This window comes from Dermochelys coriacea, chromosome 2, assembly GCF_009764565.3.
Source record: "Dermochelys coriacea isolate rDerCor1 chromosome 2, rDerCor1.pri.v4, whole genome shotgun sequence".
Lineage (NCBI taxonomy): Eukaryota > Metazoa > Chordata > Testudines > Dermochelyidae > Dermochelys > Dermochelys coriacea.
This window is the reverse complement of record NC_050069.1, coordinates 1,541,355-1,567,770: the sequence shown is the minus strand read 5'-3', so window position 1 is coordinate 1,567,770 and position 26,416 is coordinate 1,541,355. Positions and strand designations below refer to the sequence as shown.

At 55.5% G+C, this 26,416-nt stretch overlaps 1 protein-coding gene across 1 annotated transcript; it reads right to left on the bottom strand.

The window, feature by feature from the left end:
* Window positions 1–11,921: 11,921 nt before the first annotated feature.
* Window positions 11,922–23,753, bottom strand: SPATC1 (spermatogenesis and centriole associated 1). Its single transcript, XM_043507041.1, has 6 exons — window positions 23,481–23,753; window positions 23,376–23,391; window positions 22,317–22,592; window positions 18,555–18,821; window positions 13,919–14,058; window positions 11,922–12,254 (listed from the first exon to the last, which is right to left on the bottom strand). Exons 1-6 carry the CDS (start codon window positions 23,751–23,753, stop codon window positions 11,922–11,924), a joined length of 1,305 nt encoding a protein of 434 aa, XP_043362976.1.
* Between the last annotated feature and the right edge of the window lie 2,663 nt (window positions 23,754–26,416).

The following is a 26,416-nucleotide window of genomic DNA, read 5'->3' as shown; positions in this document are numbered from 1 at the left end:
GTTTTTGGAAAGTGTAGGGGACAATTTCCTGGTGCAAGTGCTGGAGGAACCAACTAGGGGCAGAGCTCTTCTTGACTTGCTGCTCACAAACCGGGAAGAATTAGTAGGGGAAGCAAAAGTGGATGGGAACCTGGGAGGCAGTGACCATGAGATGGTCGAGTTCAGGATCCTGACATAGGGGAGAAAGGAGAGCAGCAGAATACAGACCCTGGACTTCAGAAAAGCAGACTTTGACAACCTCAGGGAACTGCTGGGCAGGACCCCTGGGAGAATAACATGAGCTGGAAAGGAGTCCAGGAGAGCTGGCTGTATTTTAAAGAATCCTTTTTGATGTTACAGGGACAAACCATCCCGATGTGTAGAAAGAATAGTAAATATGGCAGGTGATCAGCTTGGCTTCACAGTGAAATCCTTGCTGATCTTAAACACAAAAAAGCATCTTACAAGAAGTGGAAGATTGGACAAATGACCAGGGAAGAGTATAAAAATATTGCTCGGGCATGCAGGAGTGAAATCAGGAAGGCCGAATCACACCTGGAGTTGCAGCTAGCAAGAGATGTTAAGAATAACAAGAAGGGTTTCTTCAGGTATGTTAGCAACAAGAAGAAAGTCAAGGAAAGTGGGGGCCCCTTATTGAATGAGGGAAGCAAGCTAGTGACAGAGGATGTGGAAAAAGCTAATGTACTCCATGCTTTTTTTGCCTCTGTCTTCACGAACAAGGTCAGCTCCCAGACTAATGCACTGGGCAGCACAGCATGGGGAGGAGGTGACCAGCCCTCTGTGGAGAAAGAAGTGGTTCGGGACTATTTAGAAAAGCTGGATGAACACAAGTCCATGGGGCCAGATGCGCTGCACCCGAGAGTGCTAAAGGAGTTGGCGGATGTGATTGCAGAGCCATTGGCCACTATCTTTGAAAACTTATGGTGATTGAGGGAGGTCTCAGACGACTGGAAAAAGGCTAATGTAGTGCCCATCTTTAAAAAAGGGAAGAAAGAGGATCTGGGGAACTACAGGCCAGTCAGCCTCACCTCAGTCCCCTGGAAAAATCATGGAGCAGGTCCTCAAGGAATCAATTCTGAAGCACTTAGAGGAGAGGAAAGTGATCAGGAACAGTCAGCATGGATTCACCAACGGCAAGTCATGCCTGATTAATCTAATTGCCTTCTATGACAAGATAACTGGCTCTGTGGATGAGGGGAAAGCAGTGGACGTGTTGTTCCTTGACTTTAACAAAGCTTTTGACACGGTCTCCCACAGTATTCTTGCCAGTAAGTTAAAGAAGTATGGGCTGGATGAATGGACTATAAGATGGATAGAAAGCTGGCTAGATTGTCGGGCTCAATGAGTAGTGATCAATGGCTCCAGGTCTAGTTGGCAGCTGGTATCAAGTGGAGTGCCCCAAGGGTCAGTCCTGGGGCCGGTTCTGTTCAATATCTTCATTAATGATCTGGAGGATGGTGTGCATTGCACCCTCAGCAAGTTTGCAGATGACACTAAACTGGAAGGAATGGTATAGAATCATAGAATCATAGAATATCAGGGTTGGAAGGGACCCCAGAAGGTCATCTAGTCCAACCCCCTGCTCAAAGCAGGACCAAGTCCCAGTTAAATCATCCTAGCCAGGGCTTTGTCAAGCCTGACCTTAAAAACCTCTAAGGAAGGAGATTCTACCACCTCCCTAGGTAACGCATTCCAGTGTTTCACCACCCTCTTAGTGAAAAAGTTTTTCCTAATATCCAATCTAAACCTCCCCCATTGCAACTTGAGACCATTACTCCTCGTTCTGTCATCTGCTACCATTGAGAACAGTCTAGAGCCATCCTCTTTGAAACCCCCTTTCAGGTAGTTGAAAGCAGCTGTCAAATCCCCCCTCATTCTTCTCTTCTGCAGACTAAACAATCCCAGCTCCCTCAGCCTCTCCTCATAAGTCATGTGCTCTAGACCCCTAATCATTTTTGTTGCCCTTCGCTGTACTCTTTCCAATTTATCCACATCCTTCTTGTAGTGTGGGGCCCAAAACTGGACACAGTACTCCAGATGAGGCCTCACCAGTGTCGAATAGAGGGGAACGATCACGTCCCTCGATCTGCTCGCTATGCCCCTACTTATACATCCCAAAATGCCATTGGCCTTCTTGGCAACAAGGGCACACTGCTGACTCATATCCAGCTTCTCGTCCACTGTCACCCCTAGGTCCTTTTCCGCAGAACTGCTGCCGAGCCATTCGGTCCCTAGTCTGTAGCGGTGCATTGGATTCTTCCATCCTAAGTGCAGGACCCTGCACTTATCCTTATTGAACCTCATTAGATTTCTTTTGGCCCAATCTTCCAATTTGTCTAGGTCCTTCTGTATCCTATCCCTCCCCTCCAGCGTATCTACCACTCCTCCCAGTTTAGTATCATCCGCAAATTTGCTGAGAGTGCAATCCACACCATCCTCCAGATCATTTATGAAGATATTGAACAAAACAGGCCCCAGGACCGACCCCAGGTAGATTCGCTGGAGGGGAGGGATAGGATACAGAGGGACCTAGACAAATTTCTGGATTGGGCCAAAAGAAATCTGATGAGGTTCAACAAGGACAAGTGCAGAGTCCTGCACTTAGGGAGGAAGAATCCCATGCATCGCTACAGGGACCAAATGGCTCGGCAGCAGTTCTGCAGAAAAGGACCTGGGGGTTACAGTGGACGAGAAACTGGATATGAGTCAACAGTGTGCCCTTGTTGCCAAGAAGGCCAAAGGCATTTTGGGCTGTATAAGTAGGGGCATTGCCAGCAGATTGAGGGACATGATTGTTCCCCTCTATTTGACATTGGTGAGGCCTCATCTGCGTCCAGTTTTGGGCCCCACACTACAAGAAGGATGTGGAAAAATTGGAAAATGTCCAGTGGAGGGCAAAAAAATGATTAGGGAACTGAACCACATGACTTATGAGGAGAGCCTGAGGGAACTGGGATTGTTTAGTCTGCGGAAGAGAAGAGTGAGGGGGGATTTGATAGCTGCTTTCAACCAGAAAGGGGGTTCCAAAGAGGATGGATCTAGACTGTTCTCAGTGGTAGGAGATGGCAGAACAAGGAGTAATGATCTCAAGTTGCAGTGGGGGAAGTTTAGGTTGGATATTAGAAAACCTTTTTCACTAGGAGGGTGGTGACGCACTGGAATGGGTTACCTAGGGAGTTGGTGGAATCTCCTTCCTTAGAAGTTTTTAAGGTCAGGCTTGACAAAGCCCTGGCTGGGATGATTTAGTTGGGGTTGGTCCTGCTTTGAGCAGGGGGTTGGACTAGATGACCTCCTGAGGTCCCTTCCACCCCTGATATTCTATGATTCTATGAAACCATGAGAGTCAGCAGCACGGCCCGTCCTGCTGACCGACAGCGTCCCATGGCTCTTTGTTCCCTCGTCGTTTGGTCTGTGTGTCTCCAGTGTGCTCTTGTCATACCCGCTTAGCAGCTCTTTGGGGCAGGGCCTGTCTCTTTGTTCTGTTTGGACAGCTCCTAGCACAGTGGGGGCTTGGCCGTGGCTGGGGCTCCTAGGGTGATGGTAATGCAGCTAATATATCATCATCGTCACCCTGCACATCTCTAATTGAAGAGAGGGTGAAGAGGTGATTTAATCATGGGCTCTAAGTTCCAGATCCTCCAAGGTATTTAGGCTCCTAGCTGCCTTTGAAATCCACAGGAGTTAGGAGCCAAAATCCTTTTCTGCCTCTGGGTCTCAGTGTCTCCCGGGCGTGAAGTTTTCTGCAAGCCAAGGGTAGCAGAACCCAGCAGGAAAAGGCAGAACAAGACCCAGCAGGTGGGAGCTGAAGTCAATGAAGTTCACAGTGGGAAATAAGGAGCAGGAGGCCTGGGCTGGATGGTGGGATCACTGGCTGCATGGTGCAGGGGGCAAGCTGGGTTTCCAGAATGGTCCCTTCTGACCTTCATCTATGGCATCTTTTGCCCGACCACAGTTCCCGAGATCCAACTCCTCAGGCCCAGTGGCAGCAGGTACACTCAGAGCCGCAGCCCTATGCTGCCTGCACAAGCTCTTGGCAGAGCCCCATTATCTGGGATTTTATGTTGCCACATTTAATATGCGAGTGGGAACAGAGGCGCCCCCAGGGAATGCTGTCAGCTCTTTGATGTGTTCCACACCTCTAGAGGAAAGTGAAAATCCCTTGGGCACGGTACAAGACGTCTCTGGCCCAATTTCATGCTGCTCCCAGATGCAATGCTGCAATACACCAGGTATCTACGTGGAAAAACAGGTCTGGGTGGGTTTGGGAGCTTTCCAGCTTCCTCTCTTCCAAACCCATCCCCTCTTGCCTAGCCCAGTTACTCAAATCCACACCCCCACTCTGGAGTGTAAACCCAAAATTATACCATCTTGCGCTGCACAGAGAACTGAACAGAGAACTGTACAGCGTAAGCTCATGAAATTCACCCCCTCCCTCAGTGCAGAGCGGAATATACAACAGCTTTCTGCCCCAAGTATGATTTCCACATTGGTTTTATACAAAATAAAAACAAGTTTATTAACTACAAAAGATAGATTTAAGTGATTATAAATGATAGCAAACAGATCAAAGCAAATAACCTTAGTAAATAAACAAAACTGCAAACTGAAATTACCACACTAGACAGGTAGCATATGAATTAACACATTCTCACCTCCCTCATCCCCATATGGTCCTGCGCTGCCACTCAGCCATCCCCTCCCCTGTGCCCATGTGTCCCAGCACCCCCACGCCTATTCAGCCCCTTCCCCAGTCTGCCCCCCCCCCAACTAGCCCATCTGAACAACCCATCTGGCAGCTGATATCAAGCGGAGTGCCCCAGGGGTCAGTCCTGGGGCTGGTTTTGTTCAACATCTTCATTAATGATCTGGATGATGGGATGAATTGCACCCTCAGCAAGTTCGAAATGACACTAAAATGGGGGGAAAGGTAGATACGCTGGAGGTCCAGAGCGACCTAGGCAAATTGGAGGATTGGGCCAAAAGAAATCTGATGATGTTCAACCAGAGTACTGCACTTAGGAAGGAAGAATCCCATGCACTGCTACAGGCTGGGGACTGACTGGTTAAGCAGCAATTCTGCAGAAAAGGACCTGCGGATTACAGTGGATGAGAAGCTGGAAATGAGTCAGCAGTGTGCCCTTGTTGCCAAGAAGGCCAGTGGCATATTGGGCTGTATTAGTAGAAGTATTGTCAGAAGATTGAGGAAAGTGATTGTTCCCCTCTATTCAGTACTCGTGAGGCCACACCTGTAGTATTGTGTCCAGTTTTGGTCCCCCCACTCAGAAGAGATGTGGACAAATAGGAGAGAGTCCAGTGGAAGGCAACAAAAATGATTATGGGGCTGAGACACATGTCTTACAAGAAGAGGCTGAGGGAACTGGCCTTGTTTAGTCTGCAGAAGAGAAGAGTGAGGGGGGATTTGATAGCAGCCTTCAACTACCTGAAGGGGGGTTCCAAAGAGGATGGAGCTTGGCTGTTGTCAGTGGTGGCAGATGAGAGAACTTGCATCCGATGAAGTGAGCTGTAGCTCACGAAAGCTTATGCTCAAATAAATTTGTTAGTCTCTAAGGTGCCACAAGTCCTCCTTTTCTTTTTTGCGAATTCAGACTAACATGGCTGCTACTCTGAGAACGAGGAGCAATGGTCTCAAGTTGCAGTGGGGGAGGTCTAGGTTGGATATTAGGAAACACTATTTCACTAGGAGGGTGGTGAAGCACTGGAATGCGTTACCCAGGGAGGTGGTGGAATCTCCTTCCTTTGAGGTTTTTAAGGTCAGGCTTGACAAAGCCCTGGCTGGAATGATTTAGTTGGGGTTGGTCCTCCTTTGAGCAGGGGCTTGGACTAGATGACCTCCTGAGGTCTCTTCCAATCCTAATCTTCTAATATTCTATGAACCCCAGTCTGTGACACCCCGCCCCACCCCAGCAGCCCCATGTGCCCCCAGATCCCATGCCTCCAGACCTGGCCCCATGGGCAGCATACTGAGAGGAAGGCAGCTTCTTTCTATTCCATATCCACAGCTGAGGCTGCTCCCGTCCCAGACAGCTGCTCTATTCTGGTGCCACAGTGGCCCCTGGTGGGCAAAAGACGTAACTGTAGCACCTTTCTGGAGGAAAAAAAATCCTGCATGGCCCATGAATGCTGCGTGTGCGCACTGGTGCAGAATTCCCCTGTGAGTCCAAATACCCAATAAGCCATGTAAGCAGGGTCTGGATGAGCTTGCCTCTGACACATTGTGATGAGATGGAGGAAGGATTTCAGGAGCAGCCCATGTTTGCAGAGACACGCCTACACCACCTAGGTGCATAGCAGGTGGTGCTGCTTTGCCAGACTGATCCATTTGGGCTGGTTTTGTGTGAAAATCACTCTGATATTGAGCGCTGGGGTAATGCATTGTTGGGATCCTTACCGTACAGTGATGGGACTGGCTCTCCCTGGAGCCCTCACATGCCACCCTCTAGTGAATTATTCTACATGCAACTAAGCCCTGGGATCCATGGGACAAAGTGGGAATTTTCTGTAACATTTGATGATGTGTGTGTGCCTCAGTTTCCCCTATATTTCACAGGTTATGCAGTGGGGGAGGGAAAGAGGACTGTTTGCTCTCAGGGCAGACTAAGAGACATGGCTATGAATGTTGCCTGGTTGTCTGAGCTAGGATGGGCCACCAGAAAGAACTGGCCTAGCTGACCCCATATGAATGGAGGACCCAAGAAGACAATGGCAAATCCAATTACAGGACACTGACACTGGCACCCAAGGCAGGGGAGGCTGGGGAGGGGTTTCCCCACCTCTGCAGGGAGGCTGAGCAAAGACCCCCCCCCAGCTCGAGAACAAAGCACTGTGAGGAGTGAGGTGAGGGGGTAGGTGCCGGCTGCTGGAAGGAGCCTGGGCTCACCTGGGAACTGCCCAAGGAGGTCAGACGGACAGACAGACAGAGCTGGAACAACGGGGCTCTTACAGCTGGGCTCCGGGCTCCGGGCTGACCCCACCGGTCGGGGCTTTAACCCACGTTTCCCTGGGCGACCCTGAGCACATCCCGTGCTGTGAGCAGCTAGCTAACAACCCGGCTGTGACCGCGCGGAGAGTGTCCCTGCGAACGCTGGGCGAGGGGCACTAGCCCCTGCTGCGGGGCCGGGTCTCCCCAGGGGTCTGGCCCAGTTGGACTCGCTGGGCAGAGCTGAGGGTGTGGGGCAGGAGGACTGGAGCCCCCAGGGTTGAGGCTGAGGAGGCCAAGAGGCCGCGTGGCTGCCCGTGAGCCGGGAGAGAGGCCCTGGGGATCTGGCCCACTGAAGGGTTCCTCCCAGACCATTCCCAAGCCGGGGCCTAGCACCGATCCCGGGGCTCCGTGAGAGCCTGTAAAACTCTATGTCCCCCCTGTGCCCTCTGTCAGCTGGCACCAGGAGTTTCCTGGGTCACACACCCCAGCACTCTTCCATCTCCCTGCACCCTGACCTCCTCCTGTCCCCTCACAGGGCCCTGCCCAGCCCCCAAGCCATGGAGCACAGCCTTCTTCCCTGCGGGCCGCCTGGTGCCATCCTTGTTGAAAACACTGGAAGTGGGCAGCAGCCATCTTTACTCTGGGCAACTTCTCTTCCACAGGCAGGGACTGTCCTTAAATGAGCCCTTGAGAGCTGGCTTCAGCCCCATTTGGAGCCTTGGAAGAGGGCTGCCAATTTGAAAAAGGGAAACTTTGGTGAGTTTGCTGCCTATGACCGTAGCAATGAGCACAGGTGTGCAGGACCCTCCTTCATCCCAAAATGCGGAGGTTGGTAAGGCCTTGGCCCGTCCCTGATCCTGTACTACTCTTCCCACCCCCATGTCTATACACAGCCCCTCCGCTAGACTGCCTCAACTCCCCTCAGATGCTGTCATGGATCCATGGGCCTGGTGCTCTCGCACGGCTCTGTCACGGCCCCTGGGAGGACCCCTTCAGTGAGTCAGCCCCCCCCGAGGGTCACACTCTATCACTGGGGTCAGCCCCTCGGCTTCATCGCCTCCTGGGACTGACGCAGGTCACGCCATGAGCTCCCTGCAGTGAGTCCACCTGGATTGGACCCCACAGGGAGCCTTGCATCCCCAAGGAATCAATACACACCTGGCTTCCAGACTCTGGAGTGACTCTCAGCCCCTGGGGTAACAGCAGGGGCTTATTAGGTGTCTGGAACAAAGCATTGGGAGACCTTAGTTAACGTGGAGAATGGAAAGTTACAGCGAAGTCCAGCTGGGTCAGTCCAGAGCTCTCTCCCCACTGTGTATTCCCAGTCCAGGAGCATCTCCTGCCTCCAGCAGCCCACACTTAACAACCCCACCTGGCCCCTCCCCAGTTCTTTGTCCTCCAGCTGGTCACACTGGGCTGACTTCCTGAGGCACATGGGCCATCCAGAGTTGTTTGTTGCTAAGTGTCAAATATCCAGGCAATTAGATTGGTCATTGGCACAGCTGGGTCTCTGCAAAGAGTAAATCACCTCTTCCCTCACCTAGCTAACCAGGCACCACTTAGGGGAAGCTGAGGCACACACACTATTCATACCAAACATTGTGAAAGCTTCCCACTTCATTACTGTGATGAAGTGGGACTGTTCTGAATGTTTCCTCTGAATATTGTGGGGGTGTCTCAGTTTCCCCTAGGCAGTTCTTAAGTATCTAGGGGGTGGGATAAGGGTGTGTGATCGTTGCAGAGCCCTAGAGGGCAGGTTGTGCAGGGTCTGGACACAGAGAATGGCCGACATCCTGTTTCTTGGCAACTGATGGCCTGGGCCCTTCCCCCCTGCAAGGTGAGAGCTAAAGGGTTGGAGAACAAAGGAATCCGGTGCCCTCCTGGCCCGGGAAAGGGACAAAGCCCAGAGGAGGGGGGCTGGAGAGAGTTTCAGTTTGGGGCTGGCTGGGGACGAGGAGTGAAGTGCAGACGTGGTTGTCTGGCTCACTGCCCCCCAAAATGGACCCAGCTGAGGGGTCCTGTTCTCTGCACCTACAAGCTCTGTGTGAGACCATGTTCCTGTCTAATAAACCTTCTGTTTTACTGGCTGGCTGAGAGTCACGTCTGATTGCGGAGTTGGGGGGCAGGACCCTCTGGCTTCCCCAGGACCCCGCCTGGGCGGACTGGCTGTGGGAAGCGCACGGAGGGACAGAGGATGCTGGATGCTCCGAGGTCAGACCCAGGAAGGGGGGAGCCGGGTGAGCTGTGTGTCCTGCAGACAGGCTGCTCCCAGAGAGGAGACTTCTCCAGAGTCCTGCCTGGCTTCGTAGGGAGCAGGTCCAGAGCTTCGCCCGGGAACGCCGGGACAATCACACATGCCAGATGCTGCTGTCCCAGACCCCTTGCCCCATCCCTGACATGTACACCCACCTTCCCCGAGCCTCAATGACCCCCTTCACTGTACCCCCTGCCTGCGGGGCCCAGTGACAGTGGGGGTCAGCACCCAGATAGCCGGGGCTAGAGATCAGCACAGAGGGCTGAGGGCACCGAGGGAGCTGCAGCCCATGCCCTGCGTGTCTTGAGGCCCTGGGAAAGGGCAGGCTGGTGCTTAGACTGTGGCTCTTGGGGCAGTGGCTGTCGTTGTCACCCATGAGTGCAGTGCCTGGCCCAACAGGGCTGAGCAGGGACTCTCATGTCTGCTTGTGACACAAACAGACTGAAGTAGGTCTAAAGAAAAGGAGGACTTGTGGCACCTTAGAGACTAACAAATTTATTAGAGCATAAGCTTTCGTGAGCTACAGCTCACTTCATCGGATGCATTTGGTGGATGAAGTGAGCTGTAGCTCACGAAAGCTTATGCTCTAATAAATTTGTTAGTCTCTAAGGTGCCACAAGTACTCCTTTTCTTTTTACGAATACAGACTAACACAGCTGCTACTCTGAAACCTGAAGTAGGTCTAGCACCCCTGCGTCTGACCCTCTGCCTGATCCTTCACTGATAGGGCTGTGTGGGGTCCTTGCTAAAAGTGAAAACTCACTGGTTGTCACAGCAATTGTGGGATGTTTGCACAGGAAAACTGTAGCGTTACATGACACACAAACTGGGTTCCAAATCTCCGGGACGTGAAACGTCACTTGGTGTGGGATGGCCTCGGGCTGGCTCAATCGACACTGAGAACAGCGGAGATCTGTTGACCCAGCCCTGTGGTTACAATCTCACCAGATGCAGGTGTGAGCCCTGCCAGAGAGAAACAAAGGCCAAGGAAGAACTTGGAACAGGGGCCCATTAGGACTGAGCTCAACTCGATGAAACTCCCTGCTCATAAGAAGAGACCAAAGCCTGGTCTACAGTGATGCTGTATAAAACTGAATAGTTACAGGTTTCAGAGTAGCAGCCGTGTTAGTCTGTATTCACAAAAAGAAAAGGAGGACTTGTGGCACCTTAGAGACTAACAAATTTATTAGAGCATAAGCTTTCGTGAGCTACAGCTCACTTCATCGGATGCATTTGGTGGAAAATACAGAGGGGAGATTTATATTCACACACAGAGAACATGAAGCAATCGGTTTTATCATACACACTGTAAGGAGAGTGATCACTTAAGATGAGCCATCACCAGCAGGAGAGTGGGGGGAGAAGGAGGAAAACCTTTCACGGTGACAAGCAAGGTGGGCCATTTCCAGCAGTTAACAAGAACATCTGAGGAACAGTGGGGGGTGGGGTGAGGGGGAGAAATACCATGGGGAAATAGTTTTACTTTGTGTAATGACTCATTCCCTCAGATATTCTTACAAATTTATTTGAGCATAAGCTTTCATGAGCTACAGCTCACTTCATCGGAAATGCATCCGATGAAGTGAGCTGTAGCTCACGAAAGCTTATGCTCAAATAAATTTGTTAGTCTCTAAGGTGCCACAAGTCCTCCTTTTCTTTTTGCAAATACAGACTAACATGGCTGCTACTCTGAAACTTATCCTCGTTAAATCCATGTACCATCATTATACCAGCAGATTTGCATATTGGCGATGTATCTGCATCTCAGACCTGTGTTGTAGGCCCAGGAGGGTTGACATCAGGGCTAGCCAGCTGTGTGTTGCTGGTCCATTAAGGATACTCCACTCTCACCATGGCCATTGAAGAAACTCATCCCGCCTAGCGGGGCTTCCTGAGACAGCAAGGAGCCAGTGGCCAGCCCCTGTGATTCAAAAAAGATGGGGGCATGTGATCTGCTCATGTGACCCCGGAATCCATCTTGGACAAGTAACTCTCCATGCACATGGCAGAGGATCGAAAGGACCCTGAGACATCTGCACTGGGCACTCAGTGTAGCAAGGTGGGGTGTGTCAATTGCTGGCCTGCCGAGGGAAGAGCAGCCGGTAGCTTTGAGACAACATCCCCCAGCAGGCACAGACAAGAGCCCTGACACTGTGCAGGTGGTGGGGATTCACCCCGCACACCTTGGCTAACCCGGAACGTGTCACATGCCTGCACCCTAAACAATCATACACCAGCCAAAGGGAAGAGACAACCGGGGAGCAGCTCCCAGCTCCTCTGGAGGGGCAGCAGTTTGCATAAGAACAGCAGGCTGACCAGGGCCTGCACTAGCCCCAGGGGAGAAATGGGGCAGTGGGCACGCCAGAATAAAACTGCCCTCCACAGCAGCAGGCCCTGGGGAGGGCGGGTGAATGTGTATGCGTGTTCAAATGGCAACCTGCAAGAGTCATGTGTGGCTGTGTCTTTCAGACTAGCCGGTGCCCTTGGGGTAGAGGGTGCCTCTGGGAAGGCATGCTGGGAGTACATGGTAGTTGGGGCTGGCCCTGCCCAGCCTGCGGCCACTGAGGGCTGGTCTTGGGCACGGCTAGGAGACGATGGTCGGAGAGCGGCGGTATAAAGGTCATTGGCTCTCATGCTGTGTTGGTCTCAAATGAAGCTCTGGGGCGTCAGGCCTTTTGCTGAATGTTTAATGGGCTCACTGTGGCACACAGGCAGGCCAACCTTGGCTCACCAGATGAACATGGGCTTGCCGTCGTCCTTGGCCAGCTGGGCAAGGCACTCGAGCAGTATGAGGGCATTGCTCCGGATGGGGTCGGGCACCGTCTCCGTCACCACCCTGCGCAGGAAGTCCACGTTGTTGTAGGAGCCACTCTCGGAGGCGGCCAGCTCTGGCCGCTCCCGCAGAATGCCATAGGTGTTCACGATGTACTCGGTGAAACTGGGATGCATGCAGGCGTCGTACCCCACCGCCTTCAGGCGGTTCATGATTTCCAGGTAGCGCCGCGTCATCGCTGTGCACTGCTGCTCATCCACCTGGTTGGAGATGGTGTTGGTGGAAGCCTGGAAAAACAGGAGCGGTTTGAGGGGAGGGGTCGGGCACTCCGAGGTCAGAAACCCCAGTTAACTTATCTCGGGGGGGGCAGAACAGAGGAGACCGGATTCAGCCCAACACAGTCAGCCTGCAGGACTCACTGCCACTACATGTCAGGGCATCCAAGCCTTTAGCAGGAGTCTGAAATGCGATGAGAGACAGAGTAGAGAGTCTGCTGGCCAGAATCCCTATACAGAATACAGACGGGCACGAGCCCCTAGGGTAGGAGCCAGGCCCCCTGTGACAGGTTCAGAGGAACTTCTCCGGGGCAGCTGACCCCACAACTGACACTGCAGGGCTCCTGCACCTTCCTCTGAAGCAGCGGGTGCCGGCTGCTGTCAGAGATGGTAGCCTGGTCAGCTGGGCTGGGGGGTTGCCTGGGCCAGGGGCTACCCCCTGGGGAGCCGGGAGCCGGGGCTGGCAGGGCCAGGAGCTGCCCCGCAGGGGAGCCAGGAGCCTGGGCTGGCAGGGCCAGGGGCTGCCCCGCAGGGGAGCCGGGAGCCAGGAGCCTGGGTGGGGTGGGCTGGGCTCAGGGGCTAGCTGGGCCGGGGGCTACCCGGCCAAAGAGACAGGTGCTGGGGCTGGCAGGGCTGGGGGGCTGCCTCGCTGCAGCAGAGCCTGTGTCCCTGGAGCATGTCCAGAGGATGGGAAGGTCTAGTTTGAAGGGCTGTGCACATTTCAGTGGGAAGAGCCCTGTCAGCACCCGTCGCATCCATGTAGCCCAGGGCCTGGGCAGGCTCGTCCTGAGGGAGGGCGGCTCTGGCTGTGAACACAGTGGCCGTGGCTTCCTGCTCCTTCCCTAGGAGACGCTCTCCAGAGTATCTGTCCCCCTGCCAGACAGATCTGCCTGATGGTCGGGGAACCTTCCCCACGGCTTTGTCTGCCCAGGTGTGGCCCCGTCAGCAGTGTGGGTCATGCCCTGGCGCTGGCCCTTTGTGCAGCCATTCATGCCCATGAAGCTAAGCAGCCCTTGTCTGCACGGGGCAGTCCTTGCTAGTCCCACCTCTCCCCACCCGCAGACTGAGGCAGGGTGAAGCTTTCTATCCCAGGGGACTGGGCATGGGGCCGGGCACTTTGCCTCTAGGCCCTGTTGAACCCCCACTGACTCTGCTGTGACCCAAAGCCCTGACCCTCCAAGGGGCCCTGCATGAGACAGGCTGGTGGATTCTCAGCCCCTTTTCTAGTGGCCAGGCATCCACCTGGCCGCACCCGTCGCGATCCATTGGGGAGTGCATAATGTACCCCTCTCTGGGACCTCCAAGCTGCCCCAGGCTGCCTGTCCTGCAGAGCAAGGGCTGGATGGCTCCCCTCAGGGCAGGGTGCTGTGGGGAGCTTACCCTGCCCTGCCAGGCTGCTCTGGGACTGATGAGACGATCCAGCCACCGAGGCTGGTGTTCGCCAGCAGACTGGAAATGGCCCAGGGTAGGTAATGATCCCCTCCCCCTGGCAGTTGGGGCTCAGAAAAGGGGGGGGGCGTTGGCTTCAGCTCCAGCAGAAAGCACCTTGTTGTCCCTGCCCTTAACCACCCCATGGCGTAGCTCTGCCCACAGGCCAGCTTTAGCAGTGTGCCAGCCACAGAGGGGGCGCGGTGGCCGCAGAGCCAGGCTTGCCCACCCCTCAGCGGCTCTCCTACCTGGATGATCTTCTCAGGGATGTTGTTGACGGTGAAGCCGTAGAGCCGCACCCGCTCGGGGAAGATGCTGGAGAGGATCCTGCGATCCAGCTGAAAGGCGATTTCTCCCACGATGCGCTCCCAGGTCAGCTGGTTGTGATCTGCAAGGCCCCAGGGAAGCCAGTCAGTGAGTCGTCCACTCTGGCCCTGGCCGCCCCAGAGTGCCAGCAATAGGAATCAGCTGGATGGTGACCCTCACTGACAGGCACGAATCTGTGCAAACAAGCCACGTTTCTATGGCAATGCCCCCTGGCTCCCTCTCCCTGTGTGCACACTGACCACTCCCCAGCTGTGGCTGTGCACTAACTTCCCCATGGATGCTGCAAGCTGGCCAGCCCTCTGGGTTAAATCCTTTCCTCTCACCTGCCCGGACAGTTTGTCTGTCAGCGGGACACGCCTGGCATCCACCGTAACCCCCATGGCTCCCGTAACACCCATTCGGGGTGACTGCCTCACTGCTGCTGGAGCCCCAAGTCTGGGGGCAGATGTGCCCCTCGTGCTGGCGTGTGCATGTCCACACCGGCATTCCCACGGGACGACAGCTCAAAGGAGCCAAGTTCAGCAGCAAAGGGACAGCGGGATTCCCGTTCCATTAGTTGTATTAGGAATATGTTAATTACCAACTGCAAATGGAAACCCCAATACGTTTTATGGGTGCAGTTTGGCTAATACAAGTATGCAAGTAACAAAACAATCTTAATATTTCACCTAAGGGGTGTAACCCTCACTTCTTCTCTTACCACCTCCCACTTACAGGTTGTGGGGGGTGGGGTAGTAAGCAACCAGCGTTTGCTTTACCTTGTTCGTGTACATTAGACATAGCCTAATGGAACTACAAGGAAGCAGAATTAGATGTTTTACAGGTTTTTAATTTTAATATTATCCTGTCAGAACCAGAAGCAATTCTCTTTGCCCACTTCCCCTTTCTCCCAAATGCTGAGAGATGCTGAGCCATTCTCCCCGCAGGCCATTCAGGGCAACCTGAGGGAATGCAAAACACACAGGCTTAGCCAAGCACTGGCCCTAACAGGGGTCAACCTATCCCAGCAATGCCCACTTCAGTACAGGGCTGCTGGCCTTGGCCTTTGCAAAACAAATCACAAACCATAGTCGCTCTGAACCTGAGCTCCATCCCCAACCCCCTCAACTTGTCAGCTGGCTTCAATGGTCAACCATGCTTTTCTGGAAACTGGGTCCTCCCTGGGCTCCCATGCCACAGTCCTCCCCTGGTCCTCTTCCTGCATCTCTAATGCTCCTTCAGCGTGTCCGTCACCTGTTTGTAGCCCAGTGAGCTAGTTTGCCTTTGTTATATTCACTGCTTTGCATTACATTCAGCAGTAATACAAGGAACCTACAGGCATGTATTCTGTACGACATTAGCTTCAGCAAGTTAGCATAAACCTTGAGGCCTATGAACTTTGCACAGATTAACAGCTCAACAGAAAATCCCAATTACTGGGGAATTGAAAATAGAGTGTTTAAGGGGAAGTTCTGACCACAGAAGTGTCATGGCAATGAACTGAGGTGCCAGAAGGATGGCCACTGGTGAAGATGGGGAAGGTGATGGTGATGAGGAAGCTGATGGCTAACATTTCAGGTTGTTCTACAGGAGATGGTCTGAGTATATGGATGTGCAGATGTACATTCTGTAGTATCTCTATCTACCTTACTGAGTTGGGGTGTTTGGGACTGTGCTAAATGTATTAATATACCATATTTGTAAATATAAAAGAATTCCTATAGTGTGAGTGTTGCAACTGTGCACTGTACTATCTGAATATATAATAACGTAAATAATACTGGGCCTGATCTCGGGACAAGAACCTCTCAATTCTCAAAATAATAACTGGGGATTCTTAAGTAATCAATATAATTAATATATAACCTAAAGATCAGGCTACAGATTGGCACCCGAGATGGGACCCTGAGAGGCGCACAAGGGCAACCTCCCTACCCAAGAGAGGAAACTCTAAGTAAAAGTCTAAGTTGAAATTCAGCTGATCTCTCAGTCAGAATTTGATGCTGATCAGAAACACTGCAACTCATCAGGGACTTCCTCTTTTCCCTCAACTGTTTCCATTCTGTTTCTTTGCCTCTAGGACACTATTTCTACTTTTCTTAACTGATTAATTCTGCAATAGAGGGAGGAATACGTCCTCCAGGGGGAAATAGTAGACATCAACACAAATATGCACATCACACAAAGGAGCACTCGAGGTCTTGACCATTAGACTAACTTGGCACCTCCCACCATAAGGTCTCCATGGCTGTTGTAACTGTGTAAGGACCCCTCATTGCAAGCCGAGGGCATCCTCATTGAGTATTACTGACTAGTCATTGGGGTTTAGAATCTTTGTACATGTGTTAAGGGGGCTTTGTAAGTTGAATTGTGGTAATATTAAGGTACCAGAAGTTTAAAATGGCAGTTGCATTGGGCCCAAAGATTCACACCTTGAGGTGGTGGGAGAGCTGATTGATTTATGGTTTAATTGCCGCCAAGAGGCCGCAGTAACTCAGAATTTGTATGGTTCCAGCTATCTTATTTCAGTCTCCAGATCCGTCTATCGTCAGCCTGCCCAATGCTGCTCAGGGCTGTCCCTAGCTATTTTGGGGCCCTATGCAGCATTCACCGGTGGTAAAGCTGGGGCCGGGTCGCTGAACTTCCCGCTGCCGGTGACTGTAGGCCCCGCCCTGCTGCAGAGCTCAGGGAAGTGGGGACAAAGCTAGGGCGGGGCAGGGGAGGAGCAAGCGTGGGGGCCCTGGGGAAGAGCCAGAGCAGGGGCTGGAGCAGCATGCAGCTGCACAGGGCACCAGGAAATTGCCCCAAATTTCCCGGTGCCCTACACAGCTGCGTACTTTGCATATGGGTAAGGACGACCCTGGTGCTGCTCGATAGATCCCGATGGGTAATAACCTCTTGATCAGCTAAGAGCACATTTGCCATTGAGGGAAGAGAGAGGGAGCAGACCTCTCCACCTCTCTGATGTTTCTTGGGACTTGTTTAAGTAATTGTTGAAACCGGTTAAGGGGTTAATTATTTATGGAAGGATGCCTCTATATATGTGTGGTGTTACATGTTTATTTGTGTAGTGTTAGAAATTAGATATTAGGCTAGCTAATAAAATTTAATTGAGCTCATGTGAAGTAAGAGTTGGAGGTAAGTGGAGTAGAATCAACTGAGAATTCCAGTTGTAATCGACCAAAACATAGCATACATATATGTTAAAGATCCTGGAGAAGGTTTCATATGAATGCAACATAGCCAGGCTATTTTAATCACTCTAGTCAGTCGGGTTTGATCATATGATCATGTTTAAAGTAATGTTTAATATGTGGTGTGATATAGTCAGGGAAAGTACAGAAAACTGTACATACAAGACAGCTAAAGCCAGCCAAGTGCTCTTTGACTGCCCTCATCTGAAAGAGGCTCCCTCAATGCCCCAGTCAGCGCCTGTCTGAAGTTGTTCTGCCTCTGGCTGTGAGCCGGCGCCCACAGGAGGTGCGGAGCTGGGTGATCGGGGGAAAGAGACAGTACTCTTTCCATTTGTTCCCTTTGTGCATTAGCCACTTGGGCCTGAGGTGAAGCCAGTCAAACTCAAGGAGAGTCACAGCCAGAGGGAGTGGTTCCTGCTGTGTCGGCTGTGGCTTTCCTGGGCCATGTGGGGGCTGCTGTGTGCAGCCAGATCTCCTGGGTTTATCAGGAGACTTGGTGAAAGGCCCAGCTCTGGGCACGGGGGTAGGGGAGAATCCCAGCTGCCCCTTTTCTTTGAAGTCACTTTCCAGCCCTCGTGGGTGCAGAGACAATCTGGAAAAGGTGCCCCACAGTGCAGACACCAGAAGGCAAAGAAACCGACCCTGGACTTTTCAAAGAGTCTCCAGACTCCTGCATTTGGAAGGGCTGGGCTGCCACCACTGCCACCACACAGTCATGGGGGAAGGGCAGGTTTAGCAAGGACCATATGGACAAAAAGCCACCAAAACCAGCAGGATGGTGCAGGACCAGGCCCTGGTGTGACTTTGAAAGAGCCCAGGTTACAAATTGGTAGTGTCCCTTTAATACTGAACGGCAGCCAGAGGTGACAATGTGCCAGCATACAGTGGGCAGCCTTGCCATGTGGGCAGCCTGCATTGCATGATGGGACTAGTAGTCTGGTGGTCCCCGGACCCCATCTCCACTTGCAGTGGGCAGCACCACAATCTGTAGGCACCAGTCCCAGGACTCTGGGTTGGTAGGTGAAGCATCTGGGTGCAGTGGGGACTGGCGGGGGACCTGCTGGAGCCTGTGGGGTGGCCGGCCAGCTGGTGGCAGGGACGCAGGAAAGTATTGGCTGGCATCCATATGGATACTCTTGGAAGAGCACCGGGCTCCGGCCACGGCTTTGAGACACGGCACCGGGGCCGTTCTCAGCCGGAGCCCTGAGACACAGGCAGAGATACCAGCCAGGACGCCTCATTCCCATCTGCCTGGTTCCCATGGAGCCACCCGGGGGTTCCCCAGCCCGTGCCATGCCCTCCTGGGGCTCTTGGTGTGACCATGACTCGCAGGGGCTTACCATGCTGCTTGTTTCCAGTGGGCCACACAGTAGCTGCCACTTACCTTTGACCTGGCTGGGCTTGGAAGTGGCCCCTTGTGTCTGGGGCCTATCAGTGGCTCGGAAGACCTTGCGTGTCATCTCCTTGGGCCTGACGTCCGGCGGGTGCTGGGGGTCCAGTGGGGTCGGGGGCAGATGGAAGCTGACGGGGGCGGCCCTGCTGGTTGGGGAGGAGGCAGTCTGCGGGAGCAAGGGCATGTTGTCGGTGAAGACCGTGTCGCTGAGGTTGGAGTCCCATGGCGAGATGTTGTGGGGAACGCTGTCTGTGGAAGCTGCAGGGGACCAAGAGCCCACGGTGAATGTCCCCACAGCACCAAGCCAGCCCCAGCCCTGACGGGGAGTGCGGGCCATGCCGCCAAAGCAAACCACCCCAGCACTTGGCTGCCTTGGGCATGCTTGTCCTTCCATCCCAGGCACTGCTGCTACGGACGCCTCCCCAGGCCCTGCCTCAGGGCCCTGCCCTGGCACCGGCTCCCCACCACCAGCACCAGCTCGGGGGCTGAGGTGGGATGGGTGCACTGAAAAGGCCTGGCGCAGCCCACCTGCACTACAGCCCCAGCAGGATGACAGAGAAGAGGCCTGGAGCTGGGAGGTGCTGGGCCCAGCCACACCTGGGGCCTCCCTCTGACAGCTGGCATCTCAGTGCCCCAGAGCTACTGGCAAACCCAGGGCAGCTCAGAGAACAGCCACCAGTCACAAGAAGGGGGCTGGGGAGCCAGCACCAGGCCGGGGATGTGGGGAGAGGAGTGGGAGCTAAATCCAGCTGCTTGGCCAAGAGACAGCTCTGGTGAGAGGGGTATTCAGAACGGGGAGGGTGGGGGGGGGGTCACTGAGACTGCAGGCCCAGTGTGGGGTATTCAAATCCATAGGGTTGCCAGGTATCCAGTTTTCGGCTAGAATGTCTGGTCGAAGAGGGACCTGGCGGTTCCGGTCAGCACCACTGACTGGGCCGTTAAAAGTCCGGTCGGTGGCGCAGCAGCACTAAGGCAGGCTCTCTGCCTGGCTTTGCGCAGCTCCTGGAAGCGGCTGGCATGTCCAGCTCCTAGGCACAGGGGCGTCCACGGGGCTCTGCATGCTGCCCTCGCCCCAAGGGCCAGCTCCGCAGCTCCCATTGGCCGGGAATCGCAGCCAATGGGAGCTGCGGGGGCAGCACCTGCAGGCCGAGGTACCGCACACCGTGCAGAGGTGCCCAGCCGCATCTCCACCTAGGGGCTGAGGAATGTCGCCACTTCCAGGGAGCCCCCTGAGGCAAGTGCTGCTCGGAGCCCACACCCCCCTCCATACCCCAACCCGCTGCCCCAACCTGGAGCCCCTTCCCTCACCCAAACTCCATCCTGGAGCCTGCACCCCACACCCTCTCCCAACCATTGAACCAGCCCTGAGTCCCCTTCCACACCCTGAACTCCTCATTTCTGGCCCCACCCTGGAAACTACAGCCCCAGCCCAGAGCCCTCACCCCTTCCCACACTCCAACCCCCTGCCTCAGCCCGGAGACCCCTTCAACACGCCGAACCCCTCAGCTCCACCCCCAGCCCGAAGGCCCTTCCTGCACCCCAAACCCCTCATCCTTGGCCCACCCCAGAGTCTGCACCCCAACCCCCTGTCCGGAGCCCGTTCCCACAGCCTGAACCCCTAATTTCTGGCCTTACCCTGGAGCCTGTACCCCTAGCTGGAGTCCTCACCCAATCCTGCACCCCAATCCCCTGCTCCAGCCCAGTGAAAATGAGCGAGTGAGCGAGGGTGGGGGAGAGCGAACAACAGAGGGAGGGGGATGGAGTGAGAGGGAGGTGGGACCTAGGAGAAGGGCGGGGCAAGGGCTCGGGGAAGGGGCAGGGCGGAACAGGGGTGTTCGGTTTTGTGCACTTAGAAAGTTGGCACCCTAGCCATGGGGGGGGTGTCACTGAGGGTGCAGACTCGTGGGGTATTCAGAGCCATGGGGGAGTCACTGAAAGTGTAGTCCCTGTGGGAGGTATTCAGAGACATGGTGTGGGGGGGTGTCACTGAGTATGCAGGCCCAGTTGGGGTATTCAGAGACATGGTGTGGGGGGGTGTCACTGAGTGTGCAGGCCCAGTTGGGGTATTCAGAGCCATGGGGGGGAGGGTCACTGAGGGTGCAGGCCCAGTTGGGGTATTTAGAGCCACGGGGGGTTGGGGTGTCACTGAGTGTGCAGGCTCTCTGGGGGGTATTCAGAGCTCTGGGGCGTCACTGAAAGTGTAGTCCCTGTGGGGGGTATTCAGAGACATGGTGCGGGGGGGTGGTAATCATTGAGTTTGCAGGCCCAGTTGGGGTATTCAGAGCCATGGGGGGGGGCTCACTGAGCGTGCAGACTCGTGGAGTATTCAGAGCTATGGGGCGAGGAGGAATGGGGTGAGAGGAAGGGCCGTTCAGGGTGACTGTCAGGAGAGTGAAGCCCACTTGGGCTTGGAGTGGGTTGAGGTTGGGCTCTGTGTCCTGGGTTGGGTGGGACCCCCCGGACCCCTCCTCCCCTGGGCCCCCTGGGGGCAGTCAGCACTGACTGGACAGAGCCTTGAAGAGCCGCCCAGTGGCCAGACCCTTAGGGGGTGGGGTCCGGCGCGAGGGGGGCTCCAAGGAACTGCACCAGCCCCATAGACACATGTATCCCCCACACGAACACCCCCACAAACACACATACCCCCACACGAACACCCCCACAAACACATGTCCCACCCACAATCACATGTACCCTCCACACAAACACCCCCACAAACACATGTACCTCCTCACAAATACCCCCACAAACATATGTATCCCCACATACACATGTACCCTCACTAACACCCCCACTAACACAGGTACCCCCTACAAACACCCCCACAAACACAAACAGAATCATAGAATTTCAGGGTTGGAAGGACCTCAGGAGGTTCTAGTCCAACCCCCTGCTCAAAGCAGGACCAACCCCAACTAAATCATCCCAGCCAGGGCTTTGTCAAGCCTGACCTTAAAAACCTCAAAGGAAGGAGATTCCACCACCTCCCTGGGTAACGCATTCCAGTGCTTCACCACCCTCCTAGAGAAAAAGTTTTTCCTAATATCCAACCTAAACCTCCCCCACTGCAACTTGAGGCCATTGCTCCTCATTCTCTCAGCTGCTACCACTGAGAACAGTCTAGATCCATCCTCTTTGGAACCTCCTTTCAGGTAGTTGAAAGCAGCTAGCAAATCCCCCCTCACTCTTCTCTTCGGCAGACTTAACAAGCCAAGTTCCCTCAGCCTCTCCTCATAAATCATGTGTTTCAGCCCCCAAATCATTTTTGTTGCCCTCCACTGGATATTTTCCAATTTTTCCACATCCTTCTTGTAGTGTGGGGCCCAAAACTGGACACAGTACTCCAGTACTTGAGGCCTCACCAATGCCAAATAGAGGGGAACGATCATGTCCCTTGATCTACTGGCTATGCCCCTACTTATACATCCCAAAATGCCATTGGCCTTCTTGTCAACAACTGTTGACTCATATCCAGCTTCTCGTCCACTGTAACCCCTCGGTCCTTTTCTGCAGAACTGCTGCCGAGCCATTCGGTCCCTAGTCTGTAGCGGTGCATGGGATTCTTCCGTCCTAAGTGCAGGACTCCGCACTTGTCCTTGTTGAACCTCATCAGATTTACCCCTCATGAAAACCCCCTCATACACACGGATACCCCCCTACAAACACCCTACGTGCACATGTACCCCTCCACATGAACATATACACACAATCACCCCCACAGACACATGTTCCCCCCGCAAAGCACAGCCCTGTTACCTTTGAAGTTGACGCTGGAGGGCAGCCGGGTGTGCATGTACTTTTTGCTGGAGTCGGTGGAACTCCGGTAGGAGGACTCGGGGGTTCGGGCCCTGGCCTCAGACATCTGGCCCTCGGTGATCTGGCTGGAGTGCTTTGACAGGGACGTCTTGCTGGCCCGGGAGGACGATCTGGAGCCTGAGCCAAACAGGTTGCTGGCTACCATCCCCTCCTCAATGGTGTCATCCCATAGCAGGGAGTTGCTCTGGCGATAGAGTGGGGACCCGGATGCGGGGCCTGCTGGGGTGGAGATGGGTCTCCTGCTGATGCCTGTCACCCCTGGGCTCGCGATGGCCTAGCCTGGCACACGCTGCCATGACGGCTGCTCGTTCCCACAGGGGCCTGGAGCCAGGCCAGGTGCACCTGCCCCTCAGCCTGCAAGTGGGTGGGTGACAGGCTCCCTCCTCCGAGCAGGACCCGTCCCTGCCTGTTGGACACCACCTCACCTCCTAGTGTGTCCTGCCCTCCCAGGCTTCCTGTGTGCGGGATGCAAAAGGGTGCTGGGGGTGGGGGTGCAGGGGGGTACCCCGTGTTTTCTTCGTAGCAGGTCCCCTTCACAGGGTTTGGGCACACCCGTCCAGGCACCTGCAGCCCTCTGCCGCTCTTCAGTCAAAGCCGACCCTTTGGAGGCAGAGCTTTGCAGGAACAATCTAACCAGCTGTGGGTTCGTCCTAGCAGGGCCTGGCGCCTGTGCTGGGATGGGGTGTCTGGGCTTGGTTGGTCTGGCAAGCGCCCTGGGCAGGGATAATATCTGAACAGCACTGCTGCCCAGAGAACAGGGGCTGCCCCAGAGCACAGCGCAGGGCTGCATATGGGCCGTATAGAGGAGGAATGCCCTCTGCCCAGAGAACGGGGGGCTGCCCCAGGGCACAGCACAGGGCTGCGTACAGGCTGTACAAAGGAGGAATGCCCTGTGCACAGCTCAGGGCCCAACTACCAGCAGGTCGCTGGAGAAAATGGTCTCCCAGCTAGTGAGGAAGCATGTGGGGCCTCAAGTGCCCCTAGAGAGGACCTGGGTGCCCCCCTTCAAAGCACACTGGGGTCTGTCTCCTCAGGACTGTCCAGCAAGCTCAGCTCCTGGGGCCATGCCGGAGAGCCCCAGCTGCCTAGCCCCCGCCATGGCACCGTCCCCGAGCCCTCCTGACCTGGGCTGAGGATACCACTTTGCCCTTGCTCGGTGGACCTGGTGGAGGTGAGCGAGGACAGCGGTGTATCGCTGCCCAGTGCCTGGTTCCGCAGGACGTTTTTCAGCTCCTGGTTCTCTTTGATCAAGTCCACCAGCTTCCTGAGCTCCTCATTCTCCGTGATCAGTGCCTGGATCTCCCTTCTCAGCTGCTCGTAGCAGCTGGTCACAGCCACCCCCGGAGGCAAGGAGCCTGCGCCTGCCAGTGACGCCATGGGGAAAGGGCGTTCAGCGGCTTAGGTGGGTTGGGAGCTGGCCATGCGCCCCCCTCTGGCCTCCACTGCTGGGACGGGTGGCTGCCCGGTGGTGATGACATGAGCAGGGCACCTGGCAGACATTGTGATGTAAGCTGCCGCTTCAACACCAGAGCCCAGGGGCTCCCCGGGCAGGTCCTATGCTGATAGGGCTGGGGGGGAAGAGGGTGGCAGGGAGCTAGCGTGAGCCAGGAAGGGGGCTCCGGCCATAGGTCATCTCCAGCCAGCCAGTAGGAGCCTGGGCACAACGCACAGAGGTGCTGTCCTGCTCTGCCCCATCCCTGGCTCCCCGCGCCCCCTCCTCCCCTGTGGTAAACAGGCACCTGCCACTTCCCGGTGCCCTCACCAGCATCTTCCAACCCAACCCTCTCTCTGGCTTTGCAGGGGGCAGCAGCGAATGGCCCAGCCAGGGCCCCCCAGCTGGCCTGGCCCCGGAACCTTTGACCAGTTCCGTGGAAGGCGTCACAAAGGGACGCGGGATTCCCAGGCCCTGGCTGCACCCCCGGGCTCCTCTGCTCCCCAGAATGGAGCCCCAGCAGGTGAAAGCGTGCGAGGCTGGCTGCTCTGCCCAGGCGCTGTGCCAGGGCCCCATGTCTCACGTCCGCAACCAGTGCCCCTGTGGCCCCTGGGCCCAGGGCAAAGCAGGCACCTGCAGCTGGGCCTGCAGGCAGCACACGGTCACGTGGGGACGGGACCACAGCATGTGCCCTGGCGGAGACAGCCGTGCCCAGGGCCCCGAAGTGGCGTGCTGGGGCTGGGAGGGGGCCAAGACCAGCCCGCCGCCAGTGACAGGTACATGGGGCAGAGCTGGGGCGTTGGACACAGTGAGGCTGTACACAAAGGGGGAGCAGCAGGGACCTGGGCTCGGAAGGAAGAGCTCCTGGGGGCTAAGCCCCTTGGGGGGCGATGCAGCACTAGGTTGTTTCAGGGCCAGTCGTACCATTTGTTGTCAGGTACAAGGCAGCGCGGGGCAGGGAGCCTGCAGGCTCCAGGGCGAGGACGGGGCTGCCAGGCTCCACGGCAGCACCGTACGGTCGGCCAGGTGCACTGGGGGCAGGGAGGCCTTCTTCTTCTGAAGGCTGAGGAGCTGGGGCCTGCTGGAGGCTGAGCACTGCGGCCTGCCTCCCCGGCCCCTTCCCCACTAGCTCAGGGCAACACCAGGAAACGGGGCTGGGAACGGGCAGACGCAGGCCGGAGCTGGTGCTGCCCGCGGCTCGGTGCTGTCCTGGTTTGCAGCTAGGTCAGGCTCTGAGCCTGCCATCAGCCTGGGGCACATCGCCTAGTGCAGACAAGACCAACGTTTCCAGCCCTGGGTCTGTAAGCAGGCACCTCAATCCCTATTTAGCCACCTGGGCTTTGGAGGGGCCATTGAGCAAACAGCCACAGAGGCCAGGGAAACGGGCACCCCGGCCGGCCAGTCACCCCCGCAGCCCTGGGGGGAGGGGGATGCCCCACCTTTGGGCAGGGAAGCAGAGCGCAGCCCCAGCTCCTGTGCAAAGGGGAGAGGTGGCGGAGTAGGGCTGCCCTTGGCAGAGACGCTGGCGAAGAGGAGGGAGCTGGAGCCAGAGACGGTTCCGCGGCAGCGTAGCTGGCTGATTGCGCTGGCTTGGCCAGGAGGGACCATCTCTTCACTTTGCTTCTCTGCACTGAGCTAAGGGTGGCCAGTGCTGGGCTCCAGCCACGAAAACACCCCTGCACGGTTTGGAAACGCGTCCGGCTCTCGCTGCAAACACTGGCTGGGGGCGCTAAGCTCTGTGGGGCGTACACATCTCCACCAGGGTCTGGCGCTGCAATGTAGACACAACCTATGCCGCCAGGGGGCTCTTCCGGGCGGGTGGGGTTAGGGGAAGAATTCTGTGGGTTTCTCACACCCCTGAGAGACGCAGCTCTACCAATGTTAGTCTCTAGCATAGACCGGGCCTGAGCAGACCTGTCCAAGCTCCCTTCTTCACACAGTCACCTGACACCGCCTGGTTTTTGTCCCCATTGCAGTGGCTGCTGGCCGGGACTTCCCAGTCCTGGCGCATTCACATCCGGGCCCAGGCTTCTCCAGCATAGTGGCGCTTCCGTTCAGTCTCTGCTAACGTCACCAGTCCCAACCCAGCCAGCACACAACACCCAGCCCCCTCGCTCCCCACTCCTCCGGAGACGCCAGCCCCTTCACGCCCTGCAGGGAGCAGCATAGTGGGCACGGGTGAATTCAGCGGGCAGGACACAAACCCCACACTCGCCATGGCGGCTCTGAACTTTGTTCATTCTGAATCAGCATCTCCGTTATTTTCCATTGATGGGATGAAGTGGGAATTTGCTGTAATATTTTAATGAATTGTGTGTGTGCCTCAGTTTCCCTCTGTACATTGCATTGCTGCCCACTGGAGGGGAAAGAGTTTGGTCTGCTCTGGGGGCAGCACAGGATAGGAGGTGTGGGTGCCGCCTGCCTGTCTGGCTGGGCCGCATCAATATAGCGGTTAAGGAACTGATTGAAACCGACCCAGATCAACAGAGGTCCACAGGGACAATGGAAGCCCCATGGCCTAAACACTCCCTGGCGGAAAGCTCTGGCTGGTGGGGTGGGACCACAGCTTGGCCCTGCCTGGAGAACACAGGACGGGGATGTGATGGGC

Bases quoted from the DNA above. Each gene is read 5' to 3' on its own strand.
- SPATC1 (XM_043507041.1), bottom strand. From the start codon at position 23,753: ATGGCGTCACTGGCAGGCGCAGGCTCCTTGCCTCCGGGGGTGGCTGTG. The intron at 14,059-18,554 runs GTAAGTGGCAGC...GGGGCCTTGCAG, and splicing joins CAAGCCCAGCCAGGTCAAAG to ATCACAACCAGCTGACCTGG. The intron at 12,255-13,918 runs GTAGGAGAGCCG...CTGTTTTTCCAG, and splicing joins TCCCTGAGAAGATCATCCAG to GCTTCCACCAACACCATCTC.